Raw genomic sequence first — 26,496 nt, 5'->3', positions numbered from 1 at the left:
AGGGGGCGTGGTTTGGGCTAAACTGGTTTGGGAAAAAAAATCACGCGGTCACATCACTACCTTTTTTTCATATTAGCGATTGATGTTCTACAGCAAACCCAAATTGCGGTGTGAATAATTAGCTATTGTGTGATTGGATTAAAGATGACTTCGATTAACTAACTCATTCTTTGTTGTAGTTAAAGTTAAATGTTTGAAACGGAAAATGTTCAGCTACTTATTTTCTAAATCAAACATTTTTATTTTCCTGTTCTTGTTTTTCTTCATCTGCGTTAGAACATCAGGTGAGTACATCTTTCGTCTGTCTAATGTGTTTATAAGCGAAATTAGATTTAAATTCTACACGGCGCAATATAACGTTAGCCATCTGTGTTTGCTTTTTCCCTTACCCGTACCGCTGGTTTTGGTGTCAGGGAGGGGAATAGGGGTGATGTTAAGGCGACAGCCGACAGGCTTAAACGTTTATGATGCATTTTCTCTCACAGAATGTTCTGTTGTGTGAACTGCTTCAAATGGTGGGACATATTTGATGTGTTAGCTGCTGCTGCTAGTTGGCACCACTCCGGCACATTTTGCAGAGCACCAAAAATATAAGTTTATTATATTATTTATTATATCATTAGTCTTTCCTCTCTCATCAACTATTTCGTTTGCATTCTTACTTGTGGAAGCTTGTTCATTCACTTCTGTATTCAGGGCACTTGTTTTTATAGCTAAAACTTTCTGCGACGGGGCTTTTTTGGTTTTGTTTTTTAATTAAATGCTTGAGAAACATTAACAACAAGTGCCATCAATCAAACAACATTTAGTGCAAGATAAGTGCCTAGTCCTTTATCAAAGTTCTTGTTCGTATTTCTTTTAAGTTTGTTGATTTCTCAATATACACTCTTAAGTGCATTTTCATTTAAATTTTTAGCTTGGAAAAAACAGGTTTACACTTACAAAACTTGCTCTTGTGGATATCAAGTTTGCCCAACAAAAAGAAGGTTTATAAAATAATTATTATTTTCCTTTTCATATTCATGGAAACCAAAGATAACATTCTCATATGTAAATTCAAAATCTGCCTACACATAATCTTTTATAAGATCAAGAACATCACACCAAAATGTCATTGAATGTGGGCATTTCCAAAGTAAACGAACAGAAGTTTCAGGATTCACTAAGCAAAAAGAACAGTTGGTGTTAATAACATTCTTAAAGAGCCCATATTATGGGTTTTTTGAAAATGCCCTTTCATGTAGTGTGTAACACAGCTCTAAGTGAAGTGAAGTATCCAGCTAAGGCTTAAATCTGTAAGAGTACAGTGTTTAAAACTGTTGATTCATTTATAAAAGAGTCGACTCATAGTGCTTCAAACGAGTCGCCTTGATAACGAGTCATTAGGTGTTTCGCCATGACGTACTAACGAAACCGAGTTATTCACATGCATGCGCAAACCTGGGAGATTTGAAACCTGCGGCCCTGCCCTCTGACACAGAAACCCACACACACAAACACACACACACAAACATGCCGGTCGATTGAAGTCACACTGCAGATGGATATTATTGAGCCTCTACCCAAAGATAAAACCTCAGCATAAGCCCAGCTTTAAGCAGTTGGAAACTACTGGAAACTTCTGGAAACTACATGCTACAAAGAATACTTCGTTTGTTAAAGGATGGATCAGTAAAGAGTAATTTACTGATGGACTATGTCAGGACATGCATCGGTTTCTTCCTCCATTTCTCAAGTGTAAGTACATGCGATTAAAGTCGTTGCCTCATTTACTCTAGCTTGCAAATGTATTTAGTTGTGATTTGTTACTTGTAACCGCGTGTACTGTCTCAGGTTATAACATATTCTCATATCGCGTGCAAAGCCACGTTAAAAACGCGACGCAAGTGACATCACAGTCTTTCTGACGGCTGAGCACTGAACGTCATTCAGTGACAAATGATAATGTATAACATTTTATATATATAAAAAAAAAAAATATATATATATATATATATATATATATATATATATATATATATATATATATATATGTGGGTTATTCTCACGAAACCAGTAAAACAACGTGGCACTTAAGATTTTAAATATAAAACTAAGTAATTTGTTAACAAAAAAACATTATAATAAAGACAACGCTGTTCTCTACGAAGCACAATGTGTAATTTCAACATAATTTATTTATTTTTAATCATTTTACTGCATTTTCTACTGAAATTCTCATTACCGAAACGCGTCCATGCGTGTTTGAACGTGTGTTATGTTGTAATTTAAACAAATTAGCATAACATTTTTTGAATTAAAAACAAATGAGCTGTTTTAATAGATTATCTTACATGACAAAACAAATAGTTTACAGAATATTCATATATAATGACAATTAGAAAAAAATGAAAAATTAGGTGTCCGTGACAGATGTTCTCATCCACCGCAACCATTTTAAAGTGCTGTTTAAACACACATAAAGAGTTTAAATAAAGTTTAATTTTGTATAAAGAATCACATGGGCCAGTTGTTTTAAGATGACTGCCAGAAAAGAAAATCTTTTATATTTCTCCAGTTTAATGTAAAATTTTCTCCTGTCAAAATGGTTACACGACTTTTTGATTATCATTACTGAAACATGAAGTTTTCTACATTAACATAATTGTTAGATTTGCAAATTTTTATGAAAACAAACTTTTTTAAAGTCTTAATTATATGCACTGATAAAATATTTTTTAAAACATCATAGCTTCCGTATTATTTGCAAAACATATTGAGGGACCTTATTCTCCGCAACTCTTTTCTCATATACCGCAACCATTTAGGGACAGTTGCGGTAGAGAGAACATGTGTTTCGGGAATGAGAATTTAAGTAAATTTGCATACTAAATTCAAATAACTCTTTTGAATTTAATGTTAATTTTAAAATGTACCAACTGTTTATATTTTGCTTTGATTTGTTTCATTTTAAACAGTCAGCAATGAAAAAAATTAAATCTTTAGCAAAAGCTAGTTTGGAAAAAATTGTACAGCAACCCAGAACTACTTGAGGAGCATAGAAGGAAAGAAAGAGAGAGGTTAGATTTGGAGATGGCATAGCAGGTGTAATTACTACAAGAAACACTCTACAGTGTTAGGAAATCTAATCATTTAAGTTAATAATTTAGTTTTGATCTGCACACACCCAGTGTACAAATGCGCATACACGCACACAAACATACACACACAGAGGGCCCTATTATACACCTGGCGAAATGTGGGGAAAGACGTGACACAATTGTTGTTTGCTAGTTTCAGCTTGGTGCAGGAGTCGTTTTGAGGTTTTGCGCTACGCTGTTTAAATAGCAAATGCATTTGCGCTCATATGTGCGCCCTTAGGCGTTCTGCTCTAAAAAGGAAGGCGTTCTGAGGAGCATTGCTGGCGCGGTGCTATTTTGAGAAAACTATAATAGATTTTTCAATAGACCAGAACAAAGTAAATTGTAAAATATTACAAAACATTATTTTCTAGCCTACATAAATATAAAAATGCCTTTTAATGCCTAAATATTTATGCCTTCTTCATCTCGGGAGGCTTTTTCAGTTCATTCATAATATTTGCTTTTGTATAATGTTATCATTAGCAGTATTAAATATTATCTACATATTTATATTTGTTTTATAAAAAACAAGCTTAGATTTGCCCACCTGTCATGTTTTAGACCATATGGGGCACAGCATGTGTATTAGGATATAACTCAGGTTTTTGAGCACACTTCATTATTATTGTTAATTTATTTGTTTGCTGGAAATTAGAACTGAATTTAGAAATAGTTTTGAAACAAATCTTTGCGCTTAACAAACAAAATTAATTATTTACAGGCTAATTGACGTCTGTGCATAAAAGGTTTCCCTATTAGATCATGCATTACGACGCAAAGGGGATTTTTCCATCCTTATATTAGCAAAAGTGGATTTTGACACGCCCTGAATGCATTCGCGCCCTGCGCTTTGCATTTTGCGCATGGATCGTCAAAATAGAGCCCCGAGTGAGAAAGAGAAAATAACCAAATATGTCAAATATGAACATTTATAAAATATTTTGTTTGCAAAAATACTAAATCACCATGATTCTGAAAAAAGATGCTAAGTGTGAAAAACAAACACACTGCATCATACAAAGTGTTAAGCTTTTGTGTAGTCTCTTTATAGCCATATGTAGTTTTTACGTTAATCAAAATACAAAACTTTACACCTCAAATCACTGTCAAACAACAAATATCAAATCCTTGTCAGAAAGAAGTATTTTAACTTCTCTAGAAAGGAATTCCCAAGCAGCATTGTAGAGATAGTAATACTAGAACCTAGTGTTTGCACCGTGTGATTGCATGACCAGAGGGTGCTAATCTTCTTTTTGAATTTGTTTTTAAATGGCAGTCTTTACTTTACCTGGAAATACCAAGTGTATCTGTCTCTGGACTGCAAGACAGGCGTAACATGAAGGTGCGTGACTTGTAGTAAGTTAGAGAGGCGCAATTTGCAGTAATGGAGATCCCATTGAACCATGTGAGATGTCACAACGAGATTTTGTTGGCAAATGGTGGAAATACTTACAAGAGATCATTTTCACCAAATGTTTTCATGAGTTTTCTCCAAATTTATCCACACCCAATTAATTTGATATATTATTATATTCATTCATTTAGCAACTTGTTTACGACTTTGAGCACAACAAGTATGAAGTATACGGTTGGGTTTAGGGTTGTGGTTGGTATAGGCGTTAATCACTGTGATGGTTAGGTTTAGGTGTGGAGTAGGTGTAGATGTTAATAACTGATGGGTACATCGCCATCATGCCGATAACATAGAGTGACTTGTGGGTCTCCGTGACTTAAAATTCTGCCTCTACTACAAGTTATGCTCCCTTCATGTTATGCCCCTGTCTTGCAGTCCATAGACAGACCCTACTCTGAAATACAGCACTAACTTAAACTTAATTAAAAATAAAAATTACAAAAATTCCATTGTTTTCAATAGGGAAAATGTATGTTAATTACTGCATAAATATACATTTTTGCCACAATCCCCCCAAACAAAATTTAAAATAATAAAAATATTACAGTGTTTCCTCTAGGATTTTTTCCAGCTGTGGCGGCAGGCCTTTTACACAAATCTATCAACAACCTGTGGCGTTATTTCAATGACAAAAGTCGTAAGCACAGTATTAGAAGTCAAGATCCCATTTATGTAATAGCCTACAGCATGGGGATCTCTTTGCTTGCATGGCGATTTCCTCTGCTTGTGCACATCCCCTTCTTCTTGCACACCCCCTCAAATATAAGCCGCTTCAAGAACATGCAGATCTTCTTGTGCGCTCTCAAATAAACGCTGCTGAAGTTTAGTTTAGTGTGTTTATGTCTCTAGCATTTATTAGATTTTCTAGGAATATTTATGAATGTCTCTAATAGACCTACATAGCGATATTAATGTGTCCTGAAGTAAAGTGAAACAGCTATACGTCGTGTTTGCTGGCCTCACGCATCATGCACCTGTCAGTCAGACAGTCAGCACATAACCTTAAGGGTAAACAAATGATGCACAGCACTACTACGGTTACAAAAAAGTTTGCACTGTTATAATTCACTTAACTTTTAGTACGTTTTGGTGCGAATATCACCTGCTATTAAAACAATAAAATGTTTTGAATGAGAAGCTGTAATGTAGCTGTGGCAGGATGAATTTTGGCGTGGCGTCCTGCCATGGAAGAATGAATGTAGCGGAAACCATGTATTATATAAAAATGATTGGTACATCATTTTAGCAAAATATAATAAGCTAAAAAAAAAAAACTGTGGGTACTTTCGTTGTTCATCCCTTTTTAACTGGCTAAGCCCACAAATTTGATTCCCAAACAAGTATTGAAACAGTGAGCCAATTTGGTGGAAGGGGATGATTGAGAGGCCATGATAGGGGCAATGAAGGGAATTTGAACCGGACACCTGGGTTACACCCCTACCCTTTACCAGAATTGCCATGGGATTTTTAATGACCACAGTGAGTCAGGACCTTCGTTTAAAGTCTCATCCGAAAGACGGTGCCCACTGATGGCCCGTTTCCACTGAGTGGTACGTTACGGTTTGGTTTGGTACGCTTTTATGGCCGTTTCCACTGTCAAAAGGTGTACCGAACTGTACCGTACCACTTTTTTGGCACTCTTTCGAAAGGGTATTAAAAGGCGGAGCCAGACGCGCAGCTGAACGCACAGCTGAATGCTATTGGTTTACAGAGATGCATCATTCGCTTACGCAACAAGCTAGAACGAAAACAATATACCCACCATATTATTTTGCACATTGTCTTTTGCAAACGTGAACAAACTGCCTTGTTTTATTTTTTTATCATTACCTTGTTGGATTATTATGAACTGGGAATGACGGAGTGACTCTCTAACATAGGCTACATGCGCTGCTGAAGAATACAGACACAGATTAGAGTTTTTCACTTACTGTAGGCTATATTTTGTGTTGTTTTGAACCTAATTAAGGACAGAATGTCTGCTGTGTGTAGTTCTTCTGTAGTTGGTAACATATCGGACACTGTAAGGGGCTGTATGTGTTCATATATGTTAATTTATTTGTTTATTTAATATAATTACAGACGTTACAGTAGGCTATTTCGCGCTTTCTTTGATCTGCAGTTATTATCAAATCCTGTTCATAGAAAAGTTAGTAATGAACATTTCTACACAAGTATTTATGTGTGTAAAGCATCTGTTTTGTGAGAAGTGCTTCTCATATGATATGTAAGCAACCCGTACAGCTTTACTGTAGACATTTCCTCGAGCGAGAATGATGTGACTGAAACTTTGTCATACACCACGCCCACAATAAGGGTACCTTTGGTAGTGGAAACGCAAGCCTGATAAAGGTGATCCATACCGACCCGAACCGTACCGTACTGTACCACTCAGTGGAAACAAGCCATGACAGTATGGTGTCCCTTTCACATTTACTGGGGCATTAGGACTCCCCCTGCTGTCCTGACTAACACCACTTCCAACCACAGTCTAGTTTTCCCATGTGGTTGCCCATCCAGGTAATGACCCGGCTCAACCCTGCGTAGCTTCAGTGAGTAACCAACCAGTCTAGGGCTGCAGGGTGAAATGGCTGTGGCCATTAAGATTGAGAAGGGGCAACACAGTGACTCAGTAACACTGTTGCCTCAAAGCAAACGGGTTGCTGGTTTGAGTCTTGGCCAGTTGGCCTTTTTGTGTGGAGTTTACTTTACAAGTTCCCCCTGTGTTGGTTTGGGTTACTCTGGGTGCTCCAGTTTACCCCACCCCACAGAAACCAATCATCGATTGCTTTATGGCGAGAAAAGCCCACCTTCTAGGGAGGGGCTCAGACCAAATGTGAGTTTCAGCAGATTTTGTGTGATTTGGAAGTTTAGAAATGAAACTAAAGACACAGTTGTTGTTTAGTTTTATTGGTGATTCCTAATATGAAATTCAGCCCTCCAGGACTGAGTTTGAACAACCCTGCCTTAAAGGGACTTTGCTTGCACTTCCATTAAGCTTGGGATTTTAATATTGAATTATGTTTTATCCAGGTGTACGGGTTATTGGGCAGGACACAGCAGTTGAATATGGAGAAGATGCCCAGTTGTTGTGCCATCTGACTGAGACTAATGATCAAATAACTATTATTGTGTGGAAGAAATTAACAAGAAGAAATCCTAAGGAGGAAATATTTTTTGTCATTCGCCAAGGTGACAAAACTGAACATGTAAATGGATTGGGGGCCAGAGCACAATTCATTGGAAACTTTTCAGAGAGAAATGGATCAATTCAGCTGCGGGGAATGGAGTTTCTGGATGAAGGGAACTACACATGCATCTTCAACCTTTTTCCTAGTGGGCCACTAGAGACTTACATCAAGGCCTTTGTTTTTGGTAAGATGGCTTGTCATATTATTCTGTCATAATGCCTGAATGTATATCTGTTTTATGGTTTCTAACAACGAGGCAAGTTGTGGAGGGTTTTTTTTATTTAAACAGATCATCGTTATTTCCAGGCCTTCATCCTGTAGAAAGTTTGTGCTTAGTATAGCTGTACAATAAATCTTAATGATTTTTAGTTCATTAGATAAATCTTAATGTTTTTACTCCAAACAACTTCAGTCAGAGTGTTTGAAAATATTCTTTCAATGCAATGATGGGGAGTCTTTCACATCAAATGAATAAGACACGCAACATGTTTTCATAATGCATTCTAAGCAGTGACAAAGGCATTGCATCATTACTATATTATCAGGAAAATTATAAAATGACCTCAGATAAATCATATGTTTTGTGGTTGTGTGTTTGTTAATCCTGTTGAATCAATGAAAGCAGTTTGAACTTCTATTTATTGTACAGTTGGTTTCACATAGACTGTGATTTTCTAGGTTTCTTCGTTGGATATTTGGTTGTTGTTTGATACTCCTTAGAGTGCACGCTGGCCTTTGGAGAAGATTTAGTATTGATTACATCATCATAATCTCCTCACTCCTCAGACAAAATAAATAGCAAATGTGATTTATGTCAATTCATCAATCAGCTCTAATGCTTAGTGGGTTTTAAAAAAGAGAAATTGGCAAAATTTATAAATTATGGGTGGACGAAGAACAGAATTAAAAATTTTAGCTATTGTTCACATTTAATCACGAACTGAATTCATCCCCTTTTTTCATTTAATGTAGCTCGTCCTGCTGTTACTGTGAAAGGAGAGGAGCCTGTTGCTGGTTGTTTAGAAGCTATTTTGGCATCATGCATTGCCTCAAATGCACGTCCTGCAGCAAAAGTGACGTGGAGATTAGGAGATCTGGAAATGTTTCTGAAGACTACAACCAACCATACAGTGAACGCCAATGAAACAATTACAGTTGTATCCTACCTACTAGGTGTCCCATTCAAAAATTTACACAAGAAGAACATCCAGTGTGTGGTAAAACACAACACACTGAGAGAAGACCTTGTGCTGAACTACACAATAGACGTCCACTGTAAGTAAACAGCATCAAGTAAACATTGTAAAGGCTCCAGTATACTTCAAACTAAGTTATTTTTTTGTTCTTTGTTTGAGGGCAAAAAGAAGTTTAAAAAGGCCGAGTGACAGTGTAGTTTTCTACACTCCCAACACCCCCACACTGCAGTAGATGGATTAGCGTGTACCTGCTAAACACAAAAATGGTGGCTGAAAGAGAAGATCACTTTCATAAACTTAAGGCAAACAATCTTTTTCGTGAGAAGCGTGAGTCAGATCTTTTTATACTTGACACAGACAGAGAATGGCACTGCATTTTCATAGAATAGATGTGGCTCAACGAGGTGGGCTTCATATCCATTGTGTGACCCCCTCCGATTTTTTAAAATCTCTCTGGCCTCTCAAACAGGTCCAGATCTTTTTCAGCATAGCTACTTGTCTCTTCAGTGTATACATGTGGCTAGTTTTGTTGTTTTGAATGTCCTCTCCTGCCTGAACCCCGTAAGAAAAAAAAACTAATTGAGGGAAGCCAATCACATGTAAAAGAAAGCAGAGGTCCAAAATGGTCTGCGTACAAACGTTTAATTGGTTTATGCCAAATTTTAACCTTCTCACTAACTTTTTAAAAAAATATTTTTTAAATATACAATTTTGTTTTCATCATATTTTGTTTTACACACAAAATAGAAATGCAGTAAATGAAAATAAGATTAAAATGAAAATGAATATTTTGGTTCTATTCTGAAATGCAGGATATACTGGCAAGTTAAAAGTGCTGTTGTTTTAGTGATTTGAAGTACTCATTTGAAATGCAATTTTGCAAAACGTTGTTACATGAAATCTCATTGTTTGACCGTGATTAGTGTACTCTGCAAATTACCTGAACTAGAACAACACGTCATTACAAGTACAAAAACTTTACAAAACTAGAAAAAAGAATATGCAGCATACTCAACCTTTAATAATGTTTAAACAGTAATGTTTAATAGCCATTATAACATTAAATAGGATGTGTTTTCTAAGCTGACAGATAAAATCCCTGAAATAACAGTTTTAATGATAAAGGCAGAGAGATTAAGGTTGCTTTCACACTTACACTTTTGTTTCGTTTGTCCAGTTAGCGCGGTTCGTTTGGTATATGTGAAACTAGCAAAAAGCACTAGGATCCACGCCAAATCAATCACTCCGAGATCACTTGAATTAGGTGGTCTCGGCTTGATTGAAACGAACTCTGCAGCGAATCGGTTGCAGTAAGAAAGCGATTCAATCCGGGCCCGGTTATATCACAGTGTATTATGAATATGTAATAGGCATACGGCTATATGAAAAGAGAATTATTGGCCGGGAAGTTTCGCGAGTCTCCGGATGCCCGTGAACGAGTGATAATCTCCCAGTAATCTCGCGTCTCCCTCCCAGTCCTCAAATAGGCTAAGGGTGCGTTCACATCTACACTTTTGTTTCAGAACCTGCCTCATTTGCCCAGTTAGTGCAGTTTGTTTGGTATATGTGAAACCACCAATCGCTCTCTGATCCGGTTTAAATGGTTTAAAAACTCTCTGATCTCTGATCTGCTATATGAAGAGAGTACTATGAGTAGGGCGGGAAGTTTCGCGAGTCTCTGGATGCCCGCAAACGAGGGATAATCTCCCGGTAATTTTGCGTCTCCCTCCCAGTCTTCAAATAGGCTACGTCACGCACCCTTCTCACCCCTCTCTACCACATCTCTCCTCACTCTTCAGACACGTCGCGCGCACCTTGTCAAACACCACTAAACCACCACCTCTCCTGACAGCTGAGCGGGATTCTGCAAAATAAACCCTGACACTTTGACCAGTGTGAGGAGAGTTTACTCACATGTGACTTGTTTTAGCTGTTTTGGTCCGATTAGAAACTTTGCAGTGTGAAAGCCAATCGCTCCAAGAGCAAAGAGCAACAATGTAACATTTGTAATCTCTGTTTCGGAACAACTGAATCGATTCACAGGTGTGAAAGCACTCTAAGTCGCGCACCCTTCTAACCCTCCCCACCACATCTCTTCAGACACGTCGCACGCACCTCGTCAAACACCACCAAACCACCACCTCCCCTGACTCTGTAAAATGAATCCTGACACTGACCAATGTGAGGAGAGATTACTCAGATGTGACGTGTTTTAGCTCTTTTGGTCCGATTAGATACTTTGCAGTGTGAAAGCGAACCACACCAAGAGCAAAGAGAAACAATGTAACATTTGTAATCTCTGTTTTGGAACAACTTAATGGATTCACAGGTGTAAAAGCACCCTAAGAGTGTAATAACTGTGAATTTTTTGACATCAATCAAATGTCAGTTTGCGTTTTATGAGTTTCAGATTTTTTTCCCCCGACTAGATTTTTATATTTAAAGATAAATGTAGCCATTTAATCAGAATAATACTGACTGATAACGATTTTATAGGTGACTTCTATAGCATTTTTGTGCTGCATAGGTGGCAAAGTATTTGCATCTGAAGTTGAATTTGCAATTAACACAAGTCCCTATTAACAAATAAAGTGGCAAAATTTAACGGTATTCAATTCAAACATTCTTCCTGTTCACAGTGATGATTGACAAAATTATATTGTATTCTGAAGATGAAATTCCCAGTAGTTGGCAGCAAGTAATTGTATTAATAAACAAGTCATAATTTAACTCATTTGTTTAAATAAATGATTCGTTCAGTAAATGTTCCTACTGAATCAACTGAATCCCGCCATTGGCAAATGATATCATCATTCTCAATATTACTATTATATAACATTACTCAGCATATTGAAGTCTTTTCTGCTGCATTTATTACAGTAAAGTCACTGCAGGTAAACTGCTCGTCACTGCAGATGCATTCGCTCCATGCTGTGTAATGTGACGTGTGATAATAAAGCAAGTGAGATGCATAAGATGTAGAACAATGGATAATGGGATAACACATGCAGATTGCCAAATTTATGCTTAGACAGAAGTCCATTAATTAAGAGTTATTTCGTGGCACAAACTGAGGAACAGCTGATGACGGCATGGTTGAAAGTTTGGTCAACCAATCAGCAGAGGGGTGTGAAATTTCCGTCCACACATTTTAAATCTGTTTATTCATTTTGTGTGAAACAAAATGTGATGAAAACAAAAATAATTATTTGAAAAAACAACAACTTTTTTATGTTCATGAGAAGGATCAAATTTGACATAAAAACTTGCTTTTTTTCTGTTTTGAAAACAAAAGCGAGAAAACCAATTACAAACCAATTTGTATATGCAGATACTGTACATGGACCCAGAACACACCCACTCATTGCACAATCACAGATTAATGACAGCTCAATGGAGTTTAGGATCCACAGTGAGCTCCTCCAAAAGTTTGTTTTGGTGAGTTGTTTTGAACTGCCAAAACAAACCCAAAAATAACTGTTTCTGCTTTTTGTTTGAAATGATGTAATTTCAGTTTATTCTTTGATTTTACTGAGTATTCTTCAGTTTATTCTTTGATTTTATTCTTTGAGTATACTGGGGCCTTTATAACATAACACAACATCTATTGTGCCTATAAAATCAAAACTTACTGTTCCAAGTACATCTCTCTATGATTGATTTTGATAGCAAAGAATTAAGTGTTGTAGTGTTGTAACTGCCAGAAAGAAGATCAAGATAATGATAAACAAAAACATGTAATAGCCTATTTATGCATTCTTTGGTGACACAGTAACCGAGTAGCCAAATCGCTATAATAAAGGATTGTAAATGATTCAGTAGTTGATTCAGTATGTGCTCTGATGGATTTGTGAGTCCATTTATATAGTAGGGTGACCATCAGAAATGCATCAGAATGGGATTTTTTAATCTCCTAAAATGTCCAGCATTTGACTTTTGATTTTTACAGCCACCATTAAATGTATGCCTTTTTGCATTATTTTAACCTTTCACCTTATTCCAAGCCTTGTTGCTGTCCAACATTGGTTGGTCATGCAAACATTCCAAACAGTGCATCTCAATTCCTCTGCAGCATGGCAACAGCCAAGAGCACAGCTCTCAGAGGGTGACACATTACTCCTAATAGCGTAAAAGTGAAGTAGTATATTTTAATATTTAACTGAACGTTTAATTTGCTTTCTGGTGAAAAGAAACACTGTCTTGTATTTTTATAATTATTATTTCTTTTAACAAAAATTCAAAATGATTTGTTTGTTATTCTGTTGTTGAGGGCCAAAAGTTCAATGGAAAGTGTGTTATTACATTATTTAATAAAGTTCACCAACATAGTTTCATTGCGAATGAATTTACAACTACCCTCAACATCCCCCACCCTGTCCTCATTTTTCAAACTGAAATATGGTCAGCCTAATTTAGAAGTTCCATCATACTGGTTCAAACCAATAAGCTCATGCATTTGACTCTTCAAATTATTTATTAAAATAAAAAATTGCATTTATTAACAGTTACAATTTTTTTTAAAATTATGGCTGAAGAAAGTGTTTGTCCTCCATTTCAGTTCAAACTTTAATCAAATGTTTTTGTTCAACAAACAGTGAATTGTGTTAATGAATTTTTTATACTTTTTTTTTTTACTAGATCCTCCTCAGTCAGTAATTATAAATGCTGATAGTTCAACAGATTTCAACAAATTCAGATGTATAGTGGATAGTAACCCTCAACCAACTCCAAAGGGCTACATCTGGACAAGGTATTAAAAATGTTCAACCAGATTTAGTGATTTTTACTGCAGAGTTACAGAGTTTTTCTGTACATTTATGTCTTAAATACCTGCAACATTTATTTGCATTATTCTTGATTATGAATGTTACATTTTGATTTTATTTTCATCAGTTTACTGTAAATTGACAGGAAATTCAGAAAGATAATTATGGATGATTGAATTGACCACTGAATATCAATTGTACTCTCATATGATTGCAGACCATTTTCATTTAAAATTCTTATCTCTCTTTTTTAACAGAGTCAATAATAGTATTCCGGTTTATGAAGGAAACAGGCTTATTATACCAAATATGACTCCTGAATTGAATGGCTTGTACATCTGTAATGCTTCAAACAAATATGGAAGTGCATTAGGTTCTCTGTATATCAATGTTCGAACTGGTAAGTCTATATTTGTTTTTGGTTTTTACTAAATTATATAATATATAATTATTTAGTTGGTTGTTATATCTAATGTAAAAAAGACCTTACTGTGCCAAATCCAGCCCGGTTTTAAATGATGACTCCTTTAATTACTGTCAGTTAATGAATATTCTTCTTTAAAATATTCAGCAAGGCTGGTCTGGCACTTGCTGTACTAAAAGCAGATTTAGAATAATGGATATAACACATAATGCAGGACATAACTCTTCTGAGATCGATAAGTAAATCAAATAAATCCATCAAGCACTTTTTTTGTGTCTCTATAGCAATGTCTCTGTAAAATGTATCTTTATTTTTTTTTACTTGATCACTCAATCTTGTTCATGTTCAATACATTGATCAAATGTTAACTGAATTAGCATAATGCAAAACCGTGGCACCTCTGCAATGGATTACATTTTCCTATTGTCTCCAAGGGATAACAGGATACAAAATGTTCAGTCACATGGAGTTAATATTTACTTTTTATCACTTTTTTAGAACATCTCACATTTATGTGTGGTTCGTAACCCATCAGAGCCACTACATAAGTCAAAGTCTATCCCATAAAAATGTCCATAACCAAAAATTGTATCACTCGCACAAGGATTTTTTAAGCCTACAAATTATAATTGTATTGATTTTAGCTATTTTTTTTTCAAAATGGTAAGCATTTCAACTTTTTAATTATGCTTTTAGTTAATCTTTTTTACAGTTTTTGATTCAGTCTTATTCAAGCGAAGATTAAATTGAAGCTCAATAGCCTCCTGCTATACTACCATCTCAAACTCACAGGTTTCTAATATCTCTACATTATCACTGCCCTGCTGGGTGTTCACAGGTCTAGCACAGGACTATTGAAACTATTTAGACTGTCGAAGTCTAACCCAAGGTCAGGTCTTCAGTTGAACAACACTATCACTGCCTCCACTGTGATATGAGCACAGAAACTTAGGCACGTCCAAGTCCAAACTGCAGCATAGATTCCAAGCTGCTTTTTTGAGGAACAAAGTTTAATTGACAACTTGATGGAAGCATTTAATTTCAACAACATAGAAACATAAAATAGTCTAAAATGTAAAATGGCCTGTCCTCTAGTCTAAGCTACAGGTGTTTTAAAATATGATTTAACAGAATTCAAAGTTCAGTTTTTAGAACAGTTTCTCAACTAGTGGGTTACAATAAAAATATGCAACACAAAAGCATCCTGAGGGTCATGGAGTGTTTTTGTGAAGCATGACTTTAATTTTAAAACGTATGTGAAAGCTGGTGTCAGATACAGTTTATGTGCGTGAGAAAAGCATTTTTTTCTTAAGACCGTTTTAGAAAGGATGTTGCAAGTGTCAGTTTAATTTTCTTTTTTAAAGCAGAAATTAGTAAAACACAAAAGTTTCATCACACAGATGTGCTCACAGACACACAGAATCCTGCTTTTTTTATGAGCCTGGAGCTTTGCAGCAGACACTACTGAATATAAAAGTACCTTATATTTTTGTAAACGCCAGTTGCATTGGCTTTAACCAATTACTGAAGACAGAGATGTAAAGGCCATTGGGAGACCATTAATTAATTTATTCATTCATGTATTTATTTTTATTATACCGAATGTAAGACTGTGGCAAAGTGATCATTTCAACATTTGGCATTCATTTGGCATACATTTCAACATTTGGCATTCAATTCAAATGAATGACAAACAGAAAAAAAACATTCATCTAAACATGAGAATGAAGAGAATCAGACAGGGAGAGCAAAGCAAGAAGTAGCAGCATCCAAATATGCAATCCAGGTTCATTTGGAAGTATGTGCCCAGGGCTACATTTCAGAGAACTGAGAAATATGTACCCTGGACTGTACTTGTGCTTGTAGTTTTTGTTTTTACAAATACACTAGAGGGTGCCATGCACAGTTTTGACACTCTCAAATGCGTTACTGGGGCACGTTTTCTTATACGTGCCATTTTTTTGTAAATCTACCAAAGGCCCATTTCTGCCAATGTCCTTTTTATGTGCGTCCGTGAGAGAGAAGTCGGTCGGCTTGTTGTTGTGCATAATATATCAGCCTGATACTGACCTAGAAAAAAAAGCAAAATATAGAAGCGAAAAGCCTTCACTGATGCATGCTGCTACCATGATCTAACACAGCTTTTTAGGGATTTTGTTTTATCTGGTTTCTGCAACTGTTCTTGATCCATGTGTTAGGGCATTAATTGTAAGTCTTTCGTCTGTAAATACTGTTGAGTAGTTTTTTCTTCACCACTAATATTTGCTAGCGGTAGTGTCCCTATAATGTTACTGTCATCACATAAAATAATACACATTGATACATTATTTTTTAGGTAATACTAGCTAGGCATGGGTTGATTATAAGATTCTGATTGTATGATAACCTTTAATGTTTCCTCTTCAGGTGTTCATGCATCATGCTTTTGCTGCTGTAGTATAACAATACCATTTCTGTGGTGAGTCAGGTGACTGAGACTGAAAATTAAAAAAAAATGTATGTCACTACTGGATGCACTCTTGGTTCTCAAACCAGTTGAGAACCACTGATTGAGAAGCATTTGAAAGATAAAGTATAAATCCATGTAGCTGGAAGGGCACCTGCTGAATAAAAAAAATGTCAGAGTAATTGGCTGTTCATTTTGCTATAGCAACCCCTAATAAACCAGGGACTAAGCCGAAGTATAGTGAGTATAAAAAGTTAAAAACCTTTTTGTCTTTTTAGCCTATGAAGGAATTATCTTTCTGTTGAATGAGGCTTCTATAGCATCTTACTGATGGAGGATTACTTGGGCTCCTGTCTGGCTCACCAAACTGTGGTTGAACACTCCTGACCCAACTTAAGTGAGGTGTCCCCTGATGACACATCCCTATACTCTGCAAGTCTACAGGCAACTCTTGCTAAGTCGGATGAGACTTTAGTCTAGACATTACGTTTGAATATTCTTTAATTATGGCCAAGGAGACCTTTCCAATCAAAAAGATTAATTCTAAACAAACAGAATACAGAAATAAATACAGGATGGGTACAGTACATGGCATAACAAACCTATTTTTTTTTTCTTTGAGTATTTCTCTGTCACTACAAATCTATACTTTTTGAGTTACCGAAGCCCGAGTCATGGGGTTGTCATCAGATTATCATCTTCACTCATTTCCACTTTGCTGTTACACAATTTTACTTTTAACTATTGATGACCAATTGACATTTTGGTAGCTCTTTATTTACAAAAATTCTATTCTATATGTACTGTGTGTACTGTAGATCTACTTATCGTTGTCATTTCAGAAAATGGTTAATAACTTGGTATACTCTCCCTAAATTACCCTGATGTTTAATCCATAATTTTCTTATGCAATTTGCTGCAAATATGTTAAATATACATACTATAAAATGCAGTGCAACCCCCAAACATTAATAAACTATAACTCAATTCTTTTCTAGAATCAAGCAACGTCTGTTTGGTTTTCCTCATTCTATTCATCGTTGCAAGTTTTGCAGTTGCAGTTGCTGTTGGTGTGATTTACAAATTCAGGCCGTGAGTTTTAACTCTTTATTTGTTTCAGTTTCAGACAAGAGTGTGTGTGTGTGTGTGTGTGTGTGTGTGTGTGTGTGTGTGTGTGTGTGTGTGTGTGTGTGTGTGTGTGTGTGTGTGTGTTAAGAAATTACAATGTAAAAATGCATTTTACAGTTTTATATTAGTAAAACCATAGTTTATAAACAACAATGACTGTATATTAGATTCACTCAATTCTGACTAGTAATGCACTCTTTTGAAATCAACCTTCTGTTGTCTGTAAACATGCTATTTTTTTCTTAATTATAGGGAATGGATACCAGTGCCTTTGATTCTTCGTCATAGACAGGTCTGCTTTAATTAATAACTTGTCTGTGTTATTTCGTATCATGTTTATACAAACTTCTGAACATATTTGCATTTTGTGCTTGGTAAAAATAAAACTGCTTTCAAAAGAATTCTCGGTCACACTTTAAAATATCAGAGACGTAGTTAATGTTAGATGATGCATTTACTTGCATGAACTAACAATAAACAATATATTTAATAAATAATTTATTAATGTTAATAAATGAAAATACGTGTGATTGTTATTTCTTGAAATAAATAAACAATAATTAATAAATGCTGTACTAGGATTGTTCACTGTTTAAATAAACAATAATTAATAAATGCTGTACTAGCATTGTTCACTGTTTGTTCAGTTAGTAAATACATTAACTATCTGTCCTACTTATGCACACAAAGGCTGTATTTATTTGATAAATGCTTAACAAAAATACAGTTAGAACACTCACTTATTCACTTATTTCCTTCTTTATCAGAATCCAGAATCACAGGAGAGTGACCGACCAGAAGACTCACCAGATGTTCTTGATACCCCGTCATGATGCTGCCATGAGAGTGCACCAAGGTAAGAACGATAACTGAAGTTTCATTCATTCATTCATTCATTCATTCATTTATTCATTCATTTATTTATTCATTAAATTAGTCCCTTAATTAATGTGGGGTCACCACAGCAGAATGAACCGCCAACTTATCCAGCATATGTTGTACACAGTGGATGCCCTTTCAGCTGCAACCCATCACTAGGGAAACATCCATACACACTCATTAGCACACATACATTACACAAAATTTAGCCCACCCAATTCACCTATACTACATCTTTGGACTTGTGGTGGAAACCGGAGGCTCGAACCAGGGACCTTCTTTAAATGAAGTATTATGACAATTTAAAATTTAAAACTGTTCTATTCGAATTGTTTTTAAATGTTTGATCAATAGAGATTTTGTGGCTTTATTCGTAGCTGTCATGACACATGTGCATGTAGAATGAGCTGTCAATTCCATTCTACCTGATCCAAAACTTTAGAATAAAAAATGGTTAAATATATATGTGTATGTATGTATATGTAAATATTTTTTATAACATTCTGTTGTTGTGTTCATTGAGCATTTGGGTTCGTGTTGTTGTGTTTGTTGAGCGAGTGTGTTTGTTTACCTTTTTTCCTGACAGTATGTGCAGACAGTCAGCTGATTCATCAGTGGCCACAGCTTTAATGCCGAGTTCAGACTTCATGATTTTAGCCCCAATTTTGACTCTGCGACAGGTTTTGAGAAATCACTGACAATTGCCAGAAATAACAGGCAAATTGGTGCTCGTTCACATGAGTAAAATCCGGGTAGTTCGGGTAGTTCACACGAACCACCCCCCTCAGCCAAAAGGTCCAGAATTTGTCCTTTTAATTATTTTATGTACTTTAATATTATTTAATATATTTATTATATAATTAATATAATATATTTATATTCAATATATATAGTAATAAAGTGTAATTTTAAATAACTCTGGCCAGTAATTCGAATCCCTTAGAGCCTCAAAGCCACAATAATGTAACGCGAGTCACGTGACATAACCCACTGAGTGTTCACATTTGAATCTTTGATGCGACATCCATGGATAGCTATTGAGTTACGCTGTTGGTCGAAAAGAGCAAGGAGGCAGAAAAGGCAGGCAGCGGCGTCATTATTGCAAAATATTGAACATATGTTCATAAAGACTGCCAAACAGGTAAGTGACTTCCTAACAGATGAAACTCTGCCCCTGAGGTTCTAGGCTAACTGGTCGCATTAGCCTGGACGTCCTGTATATTTATTGACTTGTACATGACCTCCCTTTCCCTATTTCTGACATTTTTTTAAATAACTGCCCGATGAAGGCTTTAATGGCAAGCAGAGTCCTCAGCCGTCAGATGTCACTTCACAGTAAAAGGTGCTAATCCCGTCACATCTGTGTTTTTGAGGCTGTTTGCTCACTTATTCTGATCGGATATAAACCTGATTGCTCAGACCACTTCAGAGGGTGATTTGGGATGCATTCCAGATAAGGCTGGATAGGTAATATCATTTTTTGGAAAAAAATAATATAAACTAAAAAAAATTATGACCTGGAGAAAATCTGACCTGCGCCTGAAACACCTGTAGGTGCGCATTTACAACCAAAATTATATTAAAACATGTTTACTATAAGCATAAAACATGTTCTAACTTTTCAGACCTGTTGCCAGGGGGGTTCGGGTGGTTCGGAAGACCCACCCCTCACTGACAAAGAATGTGTCCCAAATGAGCTCATTTGTCCTATTTTCATCCTATTTTGACTGCTATGCCATCATAAATAATGAAAATATGATTTTCCATCGAAAAAGGCTTTTTTTAACCAAAGAGGCTAGAAAAAATCTGAAGAATTAATTATTACTGTATTATTATTATTATTATTATTATGTTTTAATTATTATTTTTTATTGAACTGGCCAAACTGTGACTGAGGACAGTTGAATGTGCTGGCCAGTATGTTTTTTGTCTGATAAATGATAGTTTTTTTTTACTTTAAAACTTTAATAGATTGCTATTTTTCCTAATGGCATATGATGTAATAAATTTGTATTTTAAAAATTAGTCTTGTTTGAATTTTTTTAACTGCAATTTTAAGGAAATATTTTTAGTACATCAAAAAAGTGTGGTTATGATGACATCTGACTAGCTAATCAAAAATTCACTAAAATGCAGTATTTAAATCTCATAGTTAAATAGAAACTAAGGCGTTTAACTGCAAAAAGGTCCACTTTTTGAGAAAAAAAAAACACCCCTTATACCAGGCCGGCTACGGGCCTGTGTGGGATGCGATTTAATTTATCTTCATTTCTATAGTGATTTTCAATTCGGGCAAGTCAGGCAGGAGAGCAGTGTAGAATGCTGGTGTAGTTCTAGTTAAATTGATTAAACAATATGATTCAATCTGATTCAATTTAACACAACGTTCCTCTAAAACTGATTAACAGGAATCTACTTAACCTTTTAAAGTTAGTTGAACAAATAGGAGAACGTTACAATCTAAATCTGCTTTTTAAAGCACTAAAGTCCAAATCACCAAATAAAAAACAAATTTAATAAATAAAGAAAAAAATACTACATTGTACAATACATGCTAAGAATATATATATATATATATATATATATATATATATATATATATATATATATATATATAGTTTGAGTTTAGAGCTACATTATATTTAATTATGCATTACTCCCTTTTTACTTTATACTAGTACCACAAAATTATACAGATGCAATTTAAAATTCTATAAAACGTTTAGATAGATTTGCAGCCCTATTTTACTTGTTACGAAGATTGAGCAAAAGCTGCATACCTCGCTGACTCTCCAGACATCTAAATCAGCTTTTTAAACTGCTGAAAAGGCTTGCTTACACAGTGCATCTCCTTGGCACATGTTATGTTATTTGATAGGTTGGGAGTTAAAGCATTGCAAAAAGCAGAAAACTATTTCCTATTTGTGCAGGTGTCAGGCCAAGATAATATATGAGGATGTAGTGGGGTTTTATGGGTTTGACTTGCTGTGACTAGGATTGTATAGCAGGAACACTGGCAGCTGCTTGAAATGGGCAAACTGAAAAAAACGGTTAATCTGACAAACTGTCATGTTGTGGTTTTAATTTGCTTTTCTTTTTTCAGTATTTAGTTCAATTTTTTTATTACATTTTAGCAAATTGCTAAACTTAAACTTAACAGTCCTATATACTTTATGTGGTATACCAAAATGTGGCACACTACAATAAGTACAATAAAATTTCTATTAAATATATTTATATGTAAATTTTCATTTTTGTATATTATATACATATATTTATTATATATGTTATGCATAATATTTTTTTATATTCCCCTTGAAGCGAATCCACAAGGGTGCACTGGAGTAATAATTTGAGACCGGCTTGTAACATTGAAATAAAAAGAAGTGTGGCTCACCCAGATACATGAACACTGCAGTGTTTAAATGTTATGTGTATCAGCTGTTCCGTCAATGGGTCTCTCATATATATGCTCATATATGCTTAGATTTGGTTTTCAAACTCTTCAGTATCTATGTATCTGTGTTTGCGCTTGGTGTAGAGGGATGAAGCCATAACCTTCAGAGCCAATCACAATCACATCTGTTAGGCATGTGAACACAATCAGCAGCATTTAAGGACATGCTTAAGAGCACTCAAATCAAAATTGATTGGTCCCAAATTTCATATTTTGAGGACCCTGTTACAAACTGTATATAAGGTTAATACTTTCTTCTCCGACATGTTTTTCCATCAGCACTGTGAACTTGTGAGGAGTCTGCAGCAGTGCGGACGTCGCCGAAAACCAAACAAGGGTGCAAAGGAGGCAGTGATGAGCACACTTCAGAGCGCAAAAATGACAGATGGGACACACAACGGAATGGTATACTTAGTGAACTGTAGGCCACGAGACCAAAAGTGATTTAATTTTCTCTGATTGACTACTGTTCTCAAAAGCTCAAAAGAAATGTGTGATTGCTTGATCAGCACAGCATTTACAAAAAAAAAAAAAAGTAAAACTAAATATAATTCACTGAATTGACACTACTCATTTTAATCACAACAGCTATAATAATTTAGCTCAATTGGATAAGGACATTTTTATCACCTTATCTATTATTTTTGGAGGAAACATTTTATTCATTTTGTCGGAATTTGTCACAATTCGTGTTATTTCACAATTCACAGCTTTAGACATGCACTGAATTTAACATTCTGTATGCACTTGGCACTTGGTTGAAAACCTATACCAAAACCGAAAATGATTAAAAATAACTATTAAAATAATAATGTATTGTTTATAATAAAATACTATTAAATATAATAGAATTTTTTGAGACTTTTTACATTTAAATCAATAACTTACTTGAAAAAAACTAGCCCTTTTCAGTTTTATATATTTAAAATAGTTTATTTCTTTAGCCAAGCTCAACTACTTAACCCTGTTAAATGAAATAGTGTATGGAGAGAGAATCTTTTTGTGATTTCAAACAAATCTATTACAATCCACAAACAAATGTGAAGCGATGGACAAATACCAAGTATATTCACAAATAAAAACAATGAGATCCCCATAGAAATCTTAGAGTTCCACAAACATGAATTATATTGACAATATAAAATTAGACTTGCAAATAAAAAAAATAAAACATACACACACACACACACACACACACACACACACATATATATATATATATATATATATATGTGTGCATTTGTAGATTGCTGTGGGTATTTGTGGGTAGCTCTCTGTGCATTTGTAAATTTTGAAACTATTCTAATGTCAAGACGAAACTAATCCACAAATTGATGGACTCCACCCACCTTTTACTTAAACCAATCAGTTACCGGCAACGTGGTGCTGACCAATCATAACTTGTTCTCGCTCCAACCACTCACAATTTGCCTTACAATCAGAGCGGGACCAGACATAATTAGCCAGACTCTTTAAAATGGGAAGTTAGGGACAGTTCAAGACAGGTAAGTGGTGCTCATCACAGCATTGTTGTAGTAAAGCTGTCCAGTCCATCCTTTTTAAAGAGACTGGTTAACAGACTGCACGATCACTTCTGTGCTTGCGCTTAGCCCGCATGGTTACTTCTACAGCAGCACAGTGATCATTGTATGCAGATGGTGCAGGAGAGAACGATAGATTACTCTTGCTGTTTATAAGTGTTTCCTCAGAATTAAGTCAAGGACATTAATCGATTTGTAAAACAGAGAGCTGTCACACCAAACAGCAAAGAAGAAAAGAGTTTCAAATTCTACATTGACTTACATTGATCATTTTGAGGGTGAGTATTATCATGCTCTATGCATGGACAGCAATAAAGCTGTGTTTGTTTCTCACAGTTCACACCAGTTTTTGTAATATTTTAATTACCTGCATCATTTCTGTCTATTCATCAATCCATTTACATGTTTATGTACATTGTGTCCTTAATATACATAACTATAAATATTATTAACCATAGGTTATTTTTTTCAGATTCCTGTAAGGATGGAGACACAGGAGAGATCAGAGTGACGTGTTTCAGGTGGATGAGGAACACAGAGGGCCCTATCATACACCTGGCGCAAAGTGGCGCAAGGCACAATAGTCTTTTGCTAGTTTCAGCTTGGCGCAAGAGTCGTTTTGAGGTTGCGCTACACTGTTTAAATAGCAAATGCATTTACGCTCATATGTGCGCCCATAGGCATTCTGGTCTAAAAAGGAAGACGTTCTGAGGTGCATTGCTGCCGCCTTCTTCATCTTGGGAGGCTTTTTCAGTTCATTTATAACAGTTTGCATTTATATAATGTTATTATTAATAGCAGTATTACTTATTATATCTATATTTATATTTGTTTTATTAACAACTAGCTTAGATTTGCCCACCTGCAGGTTTTAGACCATATGGGGCACAGCATGTGTTTTAGGATATAACTCAGGTTTTTGAACACACTTTGTTATTATTGTTCATTTATTCGTTTGCTGGAAATTAGAGCTGAATTTAGAAATAGTTTTGAAACAAATATTTGCGCTTAACAAACAAAATTAAATACTTATAGGCTAATTGATGTCTGTGGTAAAGGTTTCTCTATCCACGAGAGCGAAACTGAAAGTAGATCCATTTATATCTCATTCTCAGTAGATGCTCTTTTTAACTGTTTTCTGTTTAAAAAGAAAAAAAAAAACACTGTTAACTGTTTGCTTGTGAAATGCTCAGTTTTTCCACTTACACTTACTTTACATCATGTAAATAGCAAATGCACTTATGGCGCAACGCAAGGCTCTTAAAGGGAATGGGAGATGAGACTCTGACTGGTTTATCCTCAAAACACACCTTTAACTCATTAAGGAAATAAATTCAACCCTTTTAGAACATGCGCCACGGCGCAAAGGATATTTTCCCGTCCTTAAATTAGCAAAAATGCATTCTGACACGCCCTGAAAGCATTTGCGCCCTGCGCTTTCCGTTTTGCGCATGGACCTTCAAAATAGAGCCCAGAGAAACTGCAAAGTTTGAGTAGGTAGTTATTTAAAAATAACTATCAACATACTGTAACATTGAACCATTAAATAATTTAAAGCTATCCTAAACAAAAAAAGTTTTTATCTCACATTTAAAATTGGAAATAGTGTCCACCTGGCAAATGTACAAAGGCAGGGAGTTCCATAGCTTTGGTGCTGCCACCAAATGATTTCTTCCTAAAGTTTGAAACAAATAACAATTTAGCAGAAGATGATCTCAGTGAACACAAAGAAATGTACAAATGAAGAAGATGAGAAAGGTAGTGAGATACGTGTGCATACTTTATAAGTTATGTAGAGCTTTGTATGTTGAGCTTTTTTATTTATAACAATTTTTAGGAGTTATTAATTTTATTAGGATAGGATAGTGGAGGACAGACAGGAAAGCATTGGGAGCAGAGAGAGAGAAAGACGCCCTGAGCACTATGGTGCTATATGTCGGCGCACTTAACCAATAGGCTATTGGTGGTGACATGCTAATTGGAGTAATGTGATCAGAAAAACATGAGCGAGTGACTTCCCTAGCTTCTGAGTTCTGAATTAACTGTAGTCAATAAAGTTGCCTATCAGTGATGCCAGATAGGAGAAAGTTACAGTAATCAATCTGTGATGTTACCAAAGCATGAACAAGCACTTCAGTACTTTGTTGAGATAGTTAAGGGTGAAGTCTTGCAATGTTAGGCAAATGAAAAAAGGCAAAACGTGAGATATTACTAATATGAGAACCAAACGAGACCATGCCATCCAATATAACCTCAAGACTATTCACGTAGGTTGAGAAATTGACTGTGGAGTAATCAAAGTGCAGGGTAAAGGATTGAGCTTGGGATAAAACAGATTTAGAGCCAACCAGAAGGGCTTCATTTTTACTGACATTTAACTTAAAAAAATATTAGTCATCCATATATATTAATAACATAAACTGTATATAGTAAGGGCAAAGGGGCGTGAGATGTTGTAGGAAACTTGTGTACCGTCTGCAAAAAAATTGAACTTTATGCCATAAAAATGAAATATATGACCTAGAGGTAAAATATAAATGACAAATAAAAGTGGACCCAATACTGACCCTTGGGGAACACCATGAATGACTGAAACAGGATCAGAGCGGCTATTCTGTATCTGAACAAACTTTCTGTCACTTAAATAAGAAGAGAACCAGCAAAGTTCTATTCCTATAGAAGCCAGTCATTCTAACAACAATGACTAATAGTATCAAAAGCAGCTTTAATGTCTAAAATAATAAGTATGGACAGATAACAAGAATCAGCTGCTAAGAGAAGATTATTTCCCCTTCGGATGGGGAACTTCAATGCTATTGGTGGATTTATTCATTAATCCACAAATGTGGATTTCGTTTCAGAAAGCCAATCATCTGAAGAGTATATAACGGGCCAATGAAATGCCAAATGAGTGGGCACTTGGGCAGATCTT

At 35.4% G+C, this 26,496-nt stretch overlaps 1 protein-coding gene and 1 long non-coding RNA gene across 6 annotated transcripts in view; one reads left to right on the top strand and one right to left on the bottom strand.

Annotated features, from left to right (window-relative positions):
- LOC147842325 (nectin-2) lies at positions 1 to 24,601 on the top strand. 5 transcript variants are annotated; one of them, XR_015499288.1, is made up of 11 exons: positions 1 to 284; positions 7,570 to 7,911; positions 8,700 to 9,002; positions 13,562 to 13,673; positions 13,947 to 14,089; positions 16,520 to 16,571; positions 17,558 to 17,651; positions 17,940 to 17,979; positions 18,455 to 18,543; positions 22,303 to 22,428; positions 24,037 to 24,601. XR_015499288.1 is itself a non-coding variant. In XM_087267659.1 (9 exons), exons 1-8 carry the CDS (start codon positions 206 to 208, stop codon positions 18,518 to 18,520), a joined length of 1,179 nt encoding a protein of 392 aa, XP_087123785.1. In that variant the 5' UTR covers positions 1 to 205; the 3' UTR covers positions 18,521 to 18,543; positions 22,303 to 22,803. The 5 variants fall into 5 exon arrangements, 3 of the variants coding, with proteins under 3 accessions (XP_087123785.1, XP_087123786.1, XP_088507231.1); XR_015499287.1 differs by lacking the exon at positions 16,520 to 16,571; XM_087267659.1 differs by lacking the exons at positions 16,520 to 16,571; positions 24,037 to 24,601 and having other exon boundaries at positions 22,303 to 22,803.
- Positions 7,567 to 26,496, bottom strand: part of LOC147842324 (uncharacterized) — a 68,491-nt gene continuing 49,561 nt past the window's right edge. Inside the window, exon 3 of the long non-coding RNA XR_015499329.1 lies at positions 7,567 to 7,958. This is a non-coding gene — a long non-coding RNA (uncharacterized LOC147842324). The remainder of the gene's footprint in view (positions 7,959 to 26,496) is intronic.

Source organism: Danio rerio, chromosome 9, assembly GCF_052040795.2.
Source record: "Danio rerio strain M-AB ecotype USA chromosome 9, GRCz13ab, whole genome shotgun sequence".
In the NCBI taxonomy this organism is placed as follows: Eukaryota; Metazoa; Chordata; class Actinopteri; order Cypriniformes; family Danionidae; genus Danio; species Danio rerio.
Note: the sequence above shows the minus strand (reverse complement) of the source record. Positions and strands in the feature narration are given on the sequence as shown.